We start from the raw sequence: 13,302 nt of genomic DNA, 5'->3' as shown, positions 1-13,302 counted from the left end.
TCAGCTATCAGCTACCTCTGAGCGGACCAGCAAGGAAAACTGCATGTTTACTGGTTCCAAGTCTGAGTCATAACTCACTCCATAAAATCCAAACATTCCACCTGGTTCAATACATGCATCACTTGCTAGTTCTAATCAATGAGAAAATACATGATCTAAGTCAAGGCCTCTCACCTTGACTTGAGTCCAAGTCTATTTGACAGCTCCAGCCACAGCAGTGGGGCTTAACAGACAATAATAAACAATTAATGACTAAGTTAGAATTCAGGCTTGATTTCAACTTTATAATAAAAAGAAAATACCTTCACACCAGCTATTTCAATCATAAACATGGCTGCTCCCAGAACATGGCCTGCGTGGTAACACCAGAATTTGATTCCTGCCACCTCTTTCACTTCATGGAAGTTGATGGTCTCAATCTTGTCCATGCTTTCTTCAAGGTCTGTTTCTGTATATAGCATGTCATCCGCTGATATATTACTGGATATAAGTGAAATGGCTAAATATCAGCTCATCTTACCAGCTTAGATTATATAACAGTTGGAAAAAAACGTTCCTGGATTTTTCCCCACTGACAGTAAGAATCCCATTCAGCAACGCTATGTCTCCTACATTAGAAATCAAGTCCAGGTACACCTAAGGAGAGTTGAAGTGTCTTCCTTTTGAAAGGCCACACTGGGATAGTCTTTTCAGTTCATGATCTGCATTTGTTCATGATCTGTATTTGTCTAAAAGTACCAACACATTCCCAGCCCTGGACAGAGGTCTGACACTCAGCTTGAAACAGTCCACAAAAAACAAACCAAACCACGCTTTTCCCATTCTCCCAGAACAAACAAGTTAAAAGAGGAGTGTTTATCAGGTTTCTGACCCAAACTAGAATCTGCTGCATTGAGATAGGCTCAGGACCATTGCACTCACACACAGAAGATGTGTCAAGGCATATAACAGAAGGAAAAAAGAGAAAGAAAAAAAAAAAGAGGGGAAAAAAACCCCAACATGTAAGTAACAGGGCATTCTTTGTACATTTGCTTACATTTAATATTTAATTTGACCTTGTCCTGAAGAGTGAGTTGTATCTTTAGGGGCTTAAAATTCACTACTTCCGTGAAGCTTAAGAAAAAATATAGACATTAAAAACCATAAGAATGAAAGAGTGTCTTAAGAGAGACGGATGGGGGGAAAAAGAGGATACTATTAAAGGTCCAAATATGAATGAGAGGAAAGAAGGAAAGATTTTTTTTTTTTATTGATAGGAAATTATTTGAGAGACACATCACCCATGAGGCACTAAGATGATTCATTACTTCTAATATGGTTATAATGTTGTTACTTGTGGCAACATCCAGGTTCATCCAGCCACCTTTGGTGGCTTCACCTTAAGTTTCCTATCGGATATATAGTTGAAATAATTAAGGAGTTGAAGAGATAACCCATGGGTCAACTTACCTGACTTTGACATAGTCTGAAAGAAGCCATCTGTAAATAGCTTTTGTGGCATGAGTCATAAACGTCCTTCCTTTAAAACTTGTTTTCTGCAAAAACCATGGTAAAGCCCCACAGTGATCTAAATGGAAACTTAAAATAGACACACAAATCAAATTAATACATTAACATTACACAACACTAACATATAATATATGTCATATAATTCGCTACTTCGCTGAATTAACATAGCGTCACGAAAATCCAGAAACAGAATTTTCAACCTTGTTGTTAACTACGCTGGTCTATATTCTGTACACTAGAGACTAGAAACACAATCAAGAAAACGTAAGGGTAATACAGGAAAATCTCCATTAATTGCAAAAGTTTTACCCATATACTCTCAGAATTAACTTTTTTGTAATTTACATATAAATTTAGAGGAAGAAAAATAACAGGAACCAGAAATGCAATAAATGTCTAAGATACAAGAAAGCTAACAAATGTGATCCTAAGTTTGCATGTAGGACACTACGATTAAAACGTGTACTAAAACAATTTTATTTGGCCCCACTTCTAATTTGACCTATCTTAAGGAAGTACTTTTGAAATACAGGTAGAACAAGCATATATCACGAACAGTCAGTATTTTATAGAGACCTGGTTATGACGGGTTAAGACATTTACAAATGGCTCTCCTTGTCTCTCAGCCACTAAGCAATATTTAAACCACATTCAAAGCTTGCATAGGTCTCTGAGAACCTTTTCCATTCAAAGTCAATAGAGCAAAAACCACAACCAGTACTTTTCAGCAGTCTTTATGTAGAAAACTCATTCTAGAAGCTGTCACAATGGAATTGAAGCACGCCAGGTTATAAAAAAGTCAGACATCACAGCGAGCTCCAAGGAGAGTTGTGATGTCAAAAGCGACTGAACATCCTTAATTTAAAAAAAGTTGGAAACTAAAATTTTGCCATGCCATTACCATCTATGTAACACCTATTTTCAGCCTCTCTTAATAACCTGCAAGTCAACACAGCTCAGACCATGACCTCAGTATATTTGTTCTTTTAGGTGCAACTTACTGACTAATCAGGAGGAGATCAATCTCAGCAGGATCTATCAAATCAATGTAAGGAAGAGCATCCATTCCTTCCAGTCCCGGATGGATTCCACAGTCAAGCTGAAAAATGAAAGAAAGTTAAAGCTTCTAACAAAACGTATAAAAACCCCTCTTTCATTTTGGTCTAAAATATAGTTACTAGAGACTAGTAACTTTTGACATCATGCAAAAAAAGTACTTTTTCCATAAGCACTGCTTTTAGCATTGGATTTCACATCTTGGGCTTCTGTCTAGATGACTTATCTCCACTGGGAAACCGAACACCTTTGAAAAGATCCCAGTCTTTGTTTATAATTTTGTACCTATGCAAGCCTTCATTCACACTTCAACAATACCTGAATATACAGAACCAGTGTATGCAAGTTATTTCAGCCACCATCTGAGAAGACAGCTGGAAAAGGGAAAGAGAACATGTACGTGTTTATATGTGACTGCTTACACATAACTGTAGGTAAACATTAGCCTTAGGTTCCACCGAAACCTAGTATGTGTAAAATTTAGAATTTACACTTAAGACACATACATTCTGTTCGGGGATATGGATTTATTTTACAGGACAGCCTCTGTAATGCCTCCTATCATATATGCTATATTGCTCCAGAAAGCTACAAAATGTGCCTCTCTTCTAGCACAGTGGCCAGCTTCAGTGAGGAGGCTGAATTCTACTCCTAACATCTTTTTGTGATCTCAAGTACCACAACAAGAGGGCGTACAAATACATTCATGCAATAATTACCATTATTTTTCTTCCTTTAAACTCCAGAATAATGCATGATCTTCCTACTTCTTGGCCAGCACCTCTGCAAAAGGATATCAAAGTCATCAAAATTAAAACAACCCAGAACGTATAGATGTAACTGCATATTGGATGCCTTTAGTGGGATTATTTTTTCTGTGTAGAAATAATGACTGGGCAGTCCTTTTAAGCTCAGATATTTAAAGTAACTGAACAGTTATATTTAACTCAATGGAAATTAGACCCTATATAATGCTGCAGGGATAAAAAGAATATGTTTTGGGAAAGGATTTTGGTTTCTTCTTGGTCTTACTGCATGCCTGCACACTCAGCTCCCAAAATGATACAATGAATGAAAAGTTTAAATAACAAACTCCTTTGGGCAGAACAAGCTTGAAGTAGCATCTTCAAGTTGTCCAGAAGGCAACTCTCGTGATGCTACCAGAAACACCTTCAAATTGCATCAGCATCTTTACCAGGAAAAAAAGATTAACTTAAAATACTACAAAGCCCACAATGTGAGTGAAGTACAAAAGGCAAAAAAGAATTTTTTTGCTCAGACAACACTTCAGTATTGCATAAGGAAAGGACGCAATCCTGCTAACCGAGTATGACAGCTATCCCGGAGACTGCAGGCCGCCTGCTCACTGGAAAAACAAGCAACGAAAACGCAGGAGGGAGGGGGAAAAAAAGCAGCCCCGGGATTTCAACGCCTGGCACAACGCTTCCCTCAGGCCGCCCGGGGCACGGTCCCACCTCCCATGTCGCGATAGCGCAACCGGGGCCGGGGGGAGGCGCCGGGCCGCAACCCCGCAGGACGGGGCTTCCACCCGCGCCTCAGCCCGCCGGCCCCCGCCCCGCCTGCCGGAGATCCCCCCTCAGGCCCGACGAGCGGCTCCCGCCCGCCCCGGGCGCTCACAGGGGCCGGATGAGCAGCTGATCGCTCTCCTCCGCCGGGATCAGGGCCTCGGCTTTCCGCTTCGCCGACATGCTGCCGCCAGCCCCGGCGGCGCCCGGCACCGACCCCCGCCCGCCTTCCGCTTCCTCCCGCCGAGCCTGCGCCTGCGCCTGCGGGGCGGAGCGACCCGGAACGGGAAGGACGCGTGCGGGCGGCGGGCTGAGGCGAGGGGCCGGCCGGCGGCGGGCAGCGGGGTCCGGGCGCTGCTGGGTGAGGCCCTCGCTCGGGTGTTGAGGTCGGCGAGGTCCCGGCAGCGGCGCTGGGAGGAAGGGGCTGAGGCGAAGCGTCCCCGGGAAGCGGGGGGGGGGGGGGAGCTGCGGAGAGGCGCTGGGCCCTCGGCTGGGGGAGCCAAACCGTCGCTTGCTGCCGCCGGCTGCGACAGGGGCCGCGCTCCTGCCTCCCCCCGGCGGCGGCCACCGGGGACTCCGCCTCTCGGCTTTCTGGAGGAAGCGGGTTTACCCTTTTATCGTTTATCGGGGGATCATCTGGGGCTAGAGGTAACACGCGGGAAGGAGAAAAGCGGGGTGCGGTGCTACCGTCCTGGCTTCTCCGTGCCTCGCCCCCCGCGCAGCCCGCAGTGAGGCGAGGCCCCGCGCTTCCTGCAGCCGTGGGGGAAAGGTGCACCGCAGAAAATGCCTGTGCTAGGTAAGGGGCTGCTAACAGCTCCTTCGTCATCTCGTGTATTAAAAAAGCTTGCGAAGTAGTGTGTATTAAGTTGTGCCTTGCTCAGAGGCTGCCGGCAGAAGCAGCAGGTTGGCGTGTGCTCTAGCAGCTGCTGCTCCGAGGGGCTGCGAGATGCGTGCTGGTGGCTGGAGGGAGCCCGGAGGGACGTGGGTGCGCTGGTACCGCCGTTCCTTGCTCCTCCACTTGCCGCTGAGGCTGGCTTTTGGTCTGCCGGGGACCGAGTGATTGCTTAATGACAAACACAGCAGCAGCCTGGGGACTGTAACCCAGCACTGCATCACAGATCTAAGCTCCTCCTTGTGCATCTTCCATTATTTTCTGCAGTGTGAGCTGTCTTCAGTAGGCTGTCTTCCTCCTTCGCTTTCTTTCTTTCACCTGCTCAAAATTTCTGAAGCTTTGTAATTAAAATATTCTTCTCTGAAGCTGGGAAATAGGGTTTCAGCGCTCCCTGACTGGGAGCCAGCATCCTGCTCCTTGACACTGGCCAGCCAAACGTTAAGTGAAGCAACTGAAGTAGTAGGGCAGATAAAGGAAGAACGCTTCTGGAATACTCTCAGAACTCCCAGTAACTCAGTTTTAAGGCAGTAAATGTAACATGCTTCTTGCTTTAATTTTCAGGAACATGTTAAGTAGTAATGGCTGCTCCTAGAAGTATTACAATCAGTAGTTCTTCAGAAGTAGGCTGGGTTGTTTGTGGTTTTATTTTTTTTTTTTTAATGGGAGCATAATCTTTGGAGCAGGGATTGCATTGGATGCACTTTGTAGGGCACTGAGATTGTAGTTACAAATAAAAATCATCTAGTGCTTTTAAGTGGGAATAGAAATTTTAGATTTCGTCTTGTTTCTAAATCTATATCTTTATATCCATTAGAAACGGACCTTTGCAACAGTCTGTAAACTAGGTAGCAGCGTTTTTTTGATGAATCAGAAGGATAGGGAAGTTTTAGCAGAGAGCTCGAGGGACTTTCGCCAGTCACACGTGAAGAGCACCAGGGGAACGTTCCTACTTCTGTTCTCAGAGTCCTTTACAAGCTTCCCGTTTTTGTCCACTTTGGATGCAGTCACTCTGGTGTTTGCCAGGAACTCCTTCCCTTGATGATATGACAGCTTTAATTTTTATTTTTCCTACCTAGAAGATCTTCCTTGATCCAATTATGAAAAAATGTTTAGAAAAGGAAAAAAACGACACAGCAGCAGCAGCTCACAAAGCAGTGAAATCAGCACTAAAAGCAAGGTAAGCTGAATTTGGTATATACTCTGTTTATGGAAGCACTTTCGTTTGTTACAAGTTGACAGTTCAGTGGTTCACTTGCACTGGTGGTAGGATGTGATTTCCATAAAATGCCATGCTCCGTGAGAACTTTCTACTTCTACTATTCCTCAGATTGTGTTATGAGAGTTAAAAAAACCTATCCGTTATAAAGCCCTTGTATTCTGAGATGAATGCTCGATTGCTTCCATAGTTTCTGGCAGCGCAGAGTAGGGTTTGGAGGAAAAAGTAGTATGTTTGTTCTGTAGTGATAAATATTGTCTTTAAGAAGGTGCCTGGTGCTAAGTACCAAGAATGAGTTTATTCTTCAGTACTAGTTGGTTACTCAGTATCTCTAAAAAGTATTCTTCGTTTTGAATAATGTGTCCATTTTGTCTGATAGGTTTTGGAATGATCAGTTGAATATTCTGGATTTTCCAAGCTGCCGTTTCACTTCCCTTGCACTGCTATGTTATTTCAAGCATTGGTGACAAGCATGTAGTTGTCAATTCCTTCAAGTTAAGATGCAGTACCAGAAAAGTCTGGACATAACCTTAAGGTTCATTTTCTCTTTTTCTTTTATTGCCTCCTTCTTTCAAAATATTTGTGGACTTCTCAAGGGTTCCTGCTGAATTTATATCAGTCTAATCTACATTGAGGCAGAAAGATAACTTCAGGAAAGAAATAGGTGGTGGTGTTTTTTTCTCCCCATTTTGCAGTGCTGCTTAAGTAATTAGAACATAAACACTAGTTTATTTAAAAAAAAAAAAAGAAGAGTTGAGGCAGGGCATCTAAAAGTGAATTGTTAATATGTTCTCAGTAACTTTCTGATGATACTAATTTTTTTCTTAGTCTGTAGATTCCAGTCTTGGGGGACTTTCCAGGTCTAGTACTGTGGCTAGTCTAGATACAGACTCCACAAAAAGTTCAGGTATGTAAATCAGAGTTTGAGCAGATACGTATGGATCAGGATTAACTTTATGTGTGTTTGTATAAAAGAGCAGAAAATGGAAAAGGTTAAAATATGTATTTTTAATAATTGTGCATGGATCTGTTAGATAGCTTGTTGACTAATGCATGCATAGCTCTAGGCTTCTAAAGTATTATTAATGATTCATCATCTAGGATTAAGTCACTGTTTTCAAAGTAAAGTGTCTGAGTAAGAAAAACTTAGTAGTGTTACACAGTCTGTTACACAGCATAAATCTGGTATAACTTTTTGGAGCTGTTTCCTGTTTTTATAAGTTTACATTTGCAGTGAAATAACGGAAATATGATTTGATTTTACTTCTTCTGGCTCACCAGATCACAGCACATCACTGTTGGACCAAACAGTTCATTTAGAAAAATTATATATAGAAAGGTAGAACCAGCTTTTCTATGTTTTCTGAGTTAAGGTTGTTAACTCCAAATTTGAATTAGTATTAACAATGCTGGATCATGGATTCATATGAAACTGTTGCCTTTACCAAGGGCTGTTCTGAATCAACCCAGGACAGTTCATTAAAGAGAGGAGTTAATATACTGTGGTAAGGTTAAGTGTTTGATGAAAGTCTGCAAAAATTACAGAATTTAGTAAGTTAGCCCCATTAACACCAATTAGAATAGCATTATTGTTCTGGAGTTCTTCAGAATTGCTTTGTTTTATTCTGTTGCAGGACAAAGCAATAGTAATTCTGATACATGTGCAGAATTCAGAGTTAAATATGTTGGTGCCATTGAAAAATTGAAGTATAATGAGAGCAAAAATCTTGAAGGGCCGTTGGACTTGATAAATTACATAGATGTTGCACAGGTAAGTGGGTTACAGAAGACAATACCAGCAACATCAGAACATCTTAAGCTTAGGTGTATTTCTTTCATATTATCGTGTGATGCGACATCTTTCTGTGTAAATTTTAGACCTACTAAAATAAAGTAGCTTACTTTAAAAAACATTAAGCTATGAATCTCAAAAGCTGTCACACTCAGTTCCATCCTATTGAGTAACTGGAGCAGATGCACCCAAAAAGCCGTTCTGAAGAAGCAGACTGGGAGCGAAGGCCCTTTTCATGAGTCATTACTGAACAAGTATCCCAACTGGAAAGTTGTGCCATTGTCTTCAGCACTGTTAGGATTAGTATCTGGGAAATAATATCTCCTCCAGATTTCCTCAGTAATGTAGAAGTTCTCCCATAGAGGAAGATGTCAGGTTTCTGCTTACAAATACTTATGAACCTGTGACCAAGGAACCCAACTAATATTTGGGTCATCCTTGCCAAACTGTGGTTGCTTGTACTTATTTTTGTACTAAAAGCTGTAACTGGTTGTTCTCATTAGGTAGCCGATTGTTTGCATCATTAAAAGCACAGAATGTCTGTTTCTCTTACAGCAGCTTGGCATTTCAAGTATCTGAATATATGCTAAAACTATTTTTACAGCCAAACAACAAAATTGCTGCCAGTGTGGAACATGGATCACCCAGGGTCAGTGCAGCATGACAGGGCACGCATTATTTTTCAGCCCGTCTGATCTGACCACAGGGCCAAACTGCCTCTGAGATGATAAATTCCTTTCTGGAATCATGTAAGATTTAGAATAGAACAGAACAGAACAGAATAGAATATTTCAGTTAGAAGGGACCTATGACGATCATCTGGTCCAACTGCCTGGCCAGTCCGGGGCTGACCAAAAGTTAAAGCCTGTTGTTAAGGGCCTTGTTCAAATGCCTCTTAAACACTGCCAGGCTTGGGGCATTGACTGCCTCTCTGGGAAGCCTGTTATGGTGTATGACCGCCCTCTCGGTAAAGAAATGCTTTGTAACGTCCAGTCTAAACCTCCCCTGAGTGTATTTCACATAAAGTTAAGGGATTGGATGAGTGCAGGAGCGGCAGGCAAACTCCACACAGCAAGATATGAGCAGGGCTAGTGATGTTGCTGATCCAGTGGACTGCAGTACACATAAACAGATTTTCTATTATGTATCTTCGTTGTTTGTGTTCTTCTGTCTGCACTAAAGGCTTTTGTTTGTTTCCCTCCAAAGCAAGATGGAAAGTTACCTTTTGTTCCAGGTGAAGAGGAGTTTATTATGGGAGTTTCCAAATACGGCATTAAAGTTTCAACATCTGATCAGTATGTAAGTGATTCACAACAAACTGTCTTTTTGGTGAGCGTTGGAAAGTGCTTTCATTTATTTCTCTGATAGATGATCTGTGTGACCAAAATGTCACTTCTGGCTTTAAGCAAAAGTAAAACAAACGAACGAACAAAAAAGCTCTCTGAGCAGCACTGCTGCACGTCGTATCTCCTCAGGGCTCTCGATATTTTCCTGGTTGGATTGGTTGGATTTATGACAAGAATCCATTCCTTTTGAGATAGAGCACCAGCCAAAAGGCAAGCAAGCCTTTATGCTCTTTGGGCACATCTTCCTTTCTCTGTGGCTCTCCTGCCACCCTCTCACGTGCCAAAGCAGCATGACTGTGGTGGCCAAGACCGTAGGTTCCTCAGCCTGAGTTAGGGATGCGATTCCTGTTGATGTTATTGTGGAGAGGAAAAAGCAAAGGATGGTTTTTTCAAGATTACCTGAGCTGTCTTCCTCTTTAAAGTTCCAGCCTTGCACTCCTAATCCAAGAGTGGGAGTTCACTCCAGCATTAAAGCCTCATGATTCCACTTTATTGATCAAGCCTATTTTTCGTTTGCATCATTTCCTACATGTAGTTTATTTTCCTTTAGCGCACTTCAAGTAGCTTTTTTGCTAAAAATAAAAATCCGGTCTCTTCCCCAGGGCCCTCCCATTGCCTTTGTGTAGCTTTGTATTGCAGTCACGTGGTTTCCTTCTGGTTGCCCTCAGAGCCCCAGATACCATAAATACTTGGCCTTATGAAGTCGTGACCCATCAACAACCCAGCAATGCCTGTTCATAAAAGCCTCAAGTATGAGGACGGTGAATAGCATTGCTCAATAGCCCAATACTCTGACGAGAACCAAAAAGTTTCCTTTGGTCCCTTCAGAAAATAAACCACTTGTTTCTAATGCCTGGGAAGAAGTGTAGTAGTTGTTGCTCAAACTTTGAATTCTTTTGGGTTCTGTTTTTGCTGTCCTCCTAAGTTCTTAATTCTCATTCAGCACATAGGTTACACTGTTATTTAAATTCCTGTGTACTTTATGATAGAGATCAAATAGGTAATTTTAAGACTTTTATCCATCATTCTTCTGGCTTCAAGCTGAAAGCATGCACAAGCTGATAAAGCCGTCTGTGATTAAGCTAGCTTGCACTGGCATTTTATTGCATTGCATTCTGTTTCCCAAATTCTGGCTTTTTGCAGTGGTGTCACTGTTGACATTTAATTTGTCCTTTAGTGTGTTAGTTCACCTAACTCCTTCATAGAGTTCCAAGACGGAAAGGTTTTCTCTGCATTCATACAGAGAATTCAGTCTTTTATGACTTTGGGGGAAAGGTGAGAGTTCTGTGATTTGTAGATACCCTTGCAGGTGAATAGGCAGCTGTTTATTTCAGAAGCCAAAAAGGGAATTGACTGAAGGATACAAAATTTCTCCTCATGGATTTCAGCCGATGTTTGAGAAATTATTAGTGACTGAAATACGTACAGATGTGTAATTCATTGATACATTTCCATTGTTTGTGGATGCAACCACTAGAAACCGAAGTATTTATAGAAGTCACACTGAGGCTTTGGCCTTCTTCACATTCTATCTTCCCTCTCTTAGTGATAATCCACATGCGCGTTAGCACCGTAGCAAGTTCCAAGCAAGTAACTCTAAAAAGTTACAAGTAATTTGGAGGCAAATCTTGGCATCTTTCATACAGAGACTGGAGGGTTGATCCAGTAAGTTTTCCATCGGCTCCAGCTGCCTTCAGCATGGTATGATAGTTGGTGATGGTATGAATAATTGTGAGCGATTGCCGAGTGGATGTCAGGGATGGAGATGCTTTTCAGCAAGGGGCTCTTAGGAGCTCTGGTAGAGGGTTCTCCTTTGAGGGTTTCCTAGCAGGCATCCAGCTCACTGTCTCTTTTTACAGCTTCTGTATCGAAGTGGACTTTTTTTAGAGCCTTCAGCTACTGATAGGGACAAGGTGTTTGATGCCATGAACATAGAAAAAGAGCTGTCTTGAAGCTGTAAGACCCTAGAGGTGGTATGACTGGAATAAAGCAGATGAGTATTATCGGTTGGGTAGGATGGCTTGAGAAGAAAGGCTTTGCGTAGGGCAGGTCTGCAGAGACCTTGTACTGGACAACATCACCCAGTCCCTTTTTGGAATGGCCGAGGTCAGAGCTGTTGGGACTGTGGTGAAGACTATGGGTCAAGACCCATGCTGTGGCTCAAGCCACAAGCGGCCTGGCTGTACCCACGTGGCTACCCCCCGTCCACCCCAAAGCAATGAACCTTGTCCGTACCCTCTTCTGGGTACACTTTCTCATGTGTACCCTTCCCAGAAATGAGACGGGATTGTCTGGAAAAATACCGGAAAAGTAAAAAGTTGGTTTAAGTTACCTGTGTGCCAGAGGTAGGTACAGAGCGTACCACCTATCCTGCTCGCAGCGGGTGAGCGAGGACAGGTGGGAAACAAAGGTGTGCTTTCCTAGTATGGCCAGGAATACAGTCCACATATGAATGCAATTCTAAAATAGAAGCAAAAATTAATGCTAAAATTGTGTTAAACCACCACTTATTTTTTTAAATCTTGACTAAACTCTCCATTAAAAAATTATAATTTTACCAAGGAATACTTTTCTCCTGTAAATAAATCTGAAGTATTCTTTTGTGAGAGAGAGAGAATCAGAACAGGTGGAAAACTGAAATAGCTGTTGCACTGTTCCCAGAGTAACTTTTATTTGCCACCTGGTTTCAGGATGTGTTACATAGGCATGCTCTCTATTTAATTGTACGGATGGTCTGCTATGATGATGGTCTGGGAGCAGGAAAAAGTTTACTGGCTTTGAAGACAACAGATGCAGCCTCAGAAGAATGCAGCCTCTGGGTATATCAGTGCAATAGTTTGGTAAGAGTTTATGTTTACAGTATTTAATTTAGGTATTGGTATTTTGATTGTAAAGGGAGATTCTAAAACCCAAGGCCCTTGTGAAGGCTTTTTGGCAGAAGGGGGATTGCTCGATTAAAAAGAGTATAAGTGTGCCCTGGCTGAGGAGGGGAGAAAAGCCCTGCTGACTGCATTTGATCAGCTTTCAGGAAAAACACCTACATTCCCTAAAATTGCCAATGAAGATTGACCTGAGAAAGCTCTTTGCAATCTAAAGAGTGCTCCAATAGTAGCTGCTAAGGACAATCCTCCGTCTGTGTTTTCACAGACAAAACCAAACCTCTTCAGATCGGAGAGAGCAGGGAGGGATCGAGTAACAATTCTGGTAATAGAGCGTACATTCATATTTGTAAGCAAGGGAAGTGATCTCCTCTTAGGAGCAGGGGAACTCCTTGTCAAGACGCTATGATTTGACACACACCCTCAGCGGCACTGGGGGAACACACGAACTGACTTTCTGATTGCTCGTGTCATGCTATGATGAAAGCTAACGACTGACTGGTTTCAAAAGAGCTCATTTGAAACAGCTTCCCACGTGTCATTGCAGACCACAGAAATCAAATTAAATCTCACTTGTGCTACTCCATTTTGCCTGTCTCTGCCAAAAGAATGATAAAGGTCACATTCTGCTTTAAATGAGTTTTGAGATGTTTAGAAGTTTTTCAGAAAGTGTTAATGTGCATGTTTGGATTTTTTTTAGGAACAAGCACAAGCTATTTGCAAAGTGTTATCTACAGCCTTTGATTCAGTTTTAATGTCGGAGAAGTCCTGATTTTCTTCAGCAGCATGGGACTGCGTAGTACAAGAGGCCTTTGTGTGAGGAGGTAACGGGGCTCCTTTGTGAGGCCACGGACTGGCTGCAGCTACACACAAACTTAGAAAAGACTTGCTGTGCAAAGAAGAGCCGTGCAGCCTTGCACATGGTACTTTGTCATTCCCCACACATGACTTGAAGACATTATTCCATCTTCGGTTTCCAGGACAGTACAGGATTTTATATTTAACATTAATTTTTTTCCTAAATCGTGTTTTGTATATTAATGTCAATATTGTAGAAATGTAAAATAAAACTGACACTTGCTTCTA

General features: G+C 42.2%; 2 protein-coding genes across 6 annotated transcripts in view; one reads left to right on the top strand and one right to left on the bottom strand.

The window, feature by feature from the left end:
• The window catches only part of CPSF3 (cleavage and polyadenylation specific factor 3), a 22,899-nt gene extending 18,571 nt beyond the window's left edge, over positions 1-4,328 (bottom strand). For 2 of the 5 annotated variants that reach the window (XM_087777440.1, XM_087777444.1), the window contains exons 1-5: positions 4,204-4,328; positions 3,285-3,348; positions 2,511-2,608; positions 1,450-1,578; positions 303-480 (exon numbers count right to left, since the gene is read on the bottom strand). In XM_087777440.1, the coding sequence (XP_087633566.1) occupies positions 303-480; positions 1,450-1,578; positions 2,511-2,608; positions 3,285-3,348; positions 4,204-4,274 (540 nt within the window). In that variant the 5' untranslated portion in view covers positions 4,275-4,328. Of the gene's footprint in view, positions 1-302; positions 481-1,449; positions 1,579-2,510; positions 2,609-2,883; positions 2,940-3,284; positions 3,349-3,889; positions 4,173-4,203 lie in introns of those variants that run through there. The other 3 variants (XM_087777443.1, XM_087777442.1, XM_087777441.1) reach the window with 3 other exon arrangements.
• On the top strand, positions 4,273-13,302 carry ITGB1BP1 (integrin subunit beta 1 binding protein 1). The gene is given in 8 exon segments (XM_087777447.1): positions 4,273-4,452; positions 6,060-6,160; positions 6,796-6,869; positions 7,035-7,106; positions 7,834-7,970; positions 9,198-9,290; positions 12,028-12,177; positions 12,917-13,302. Coding segments are annotated over 8 exon segments (879 nt in total). The 3' UTR covers positions 12,989-13,302.

The sequence above is a fragment of the Nipponia nippon genome, unplaced genomic scaffold (genome assembly GCF_047370975.1).
Source record: "Nipponia nippon isolate SJK-2023a ecotype South Korea unplaced genomic scaffold, ASM4737097v1 scaffold_4, whole genome shotgun sequence".
NCBI lineage: Eukaryota > Metazoa > Chordata > Aves > Pelecaniformes > Threskiornithidae > Nipponia > Nipponia nippon.
This window is presented reverse-complemented; position numbering and strand designations above follow the sequence as displayed.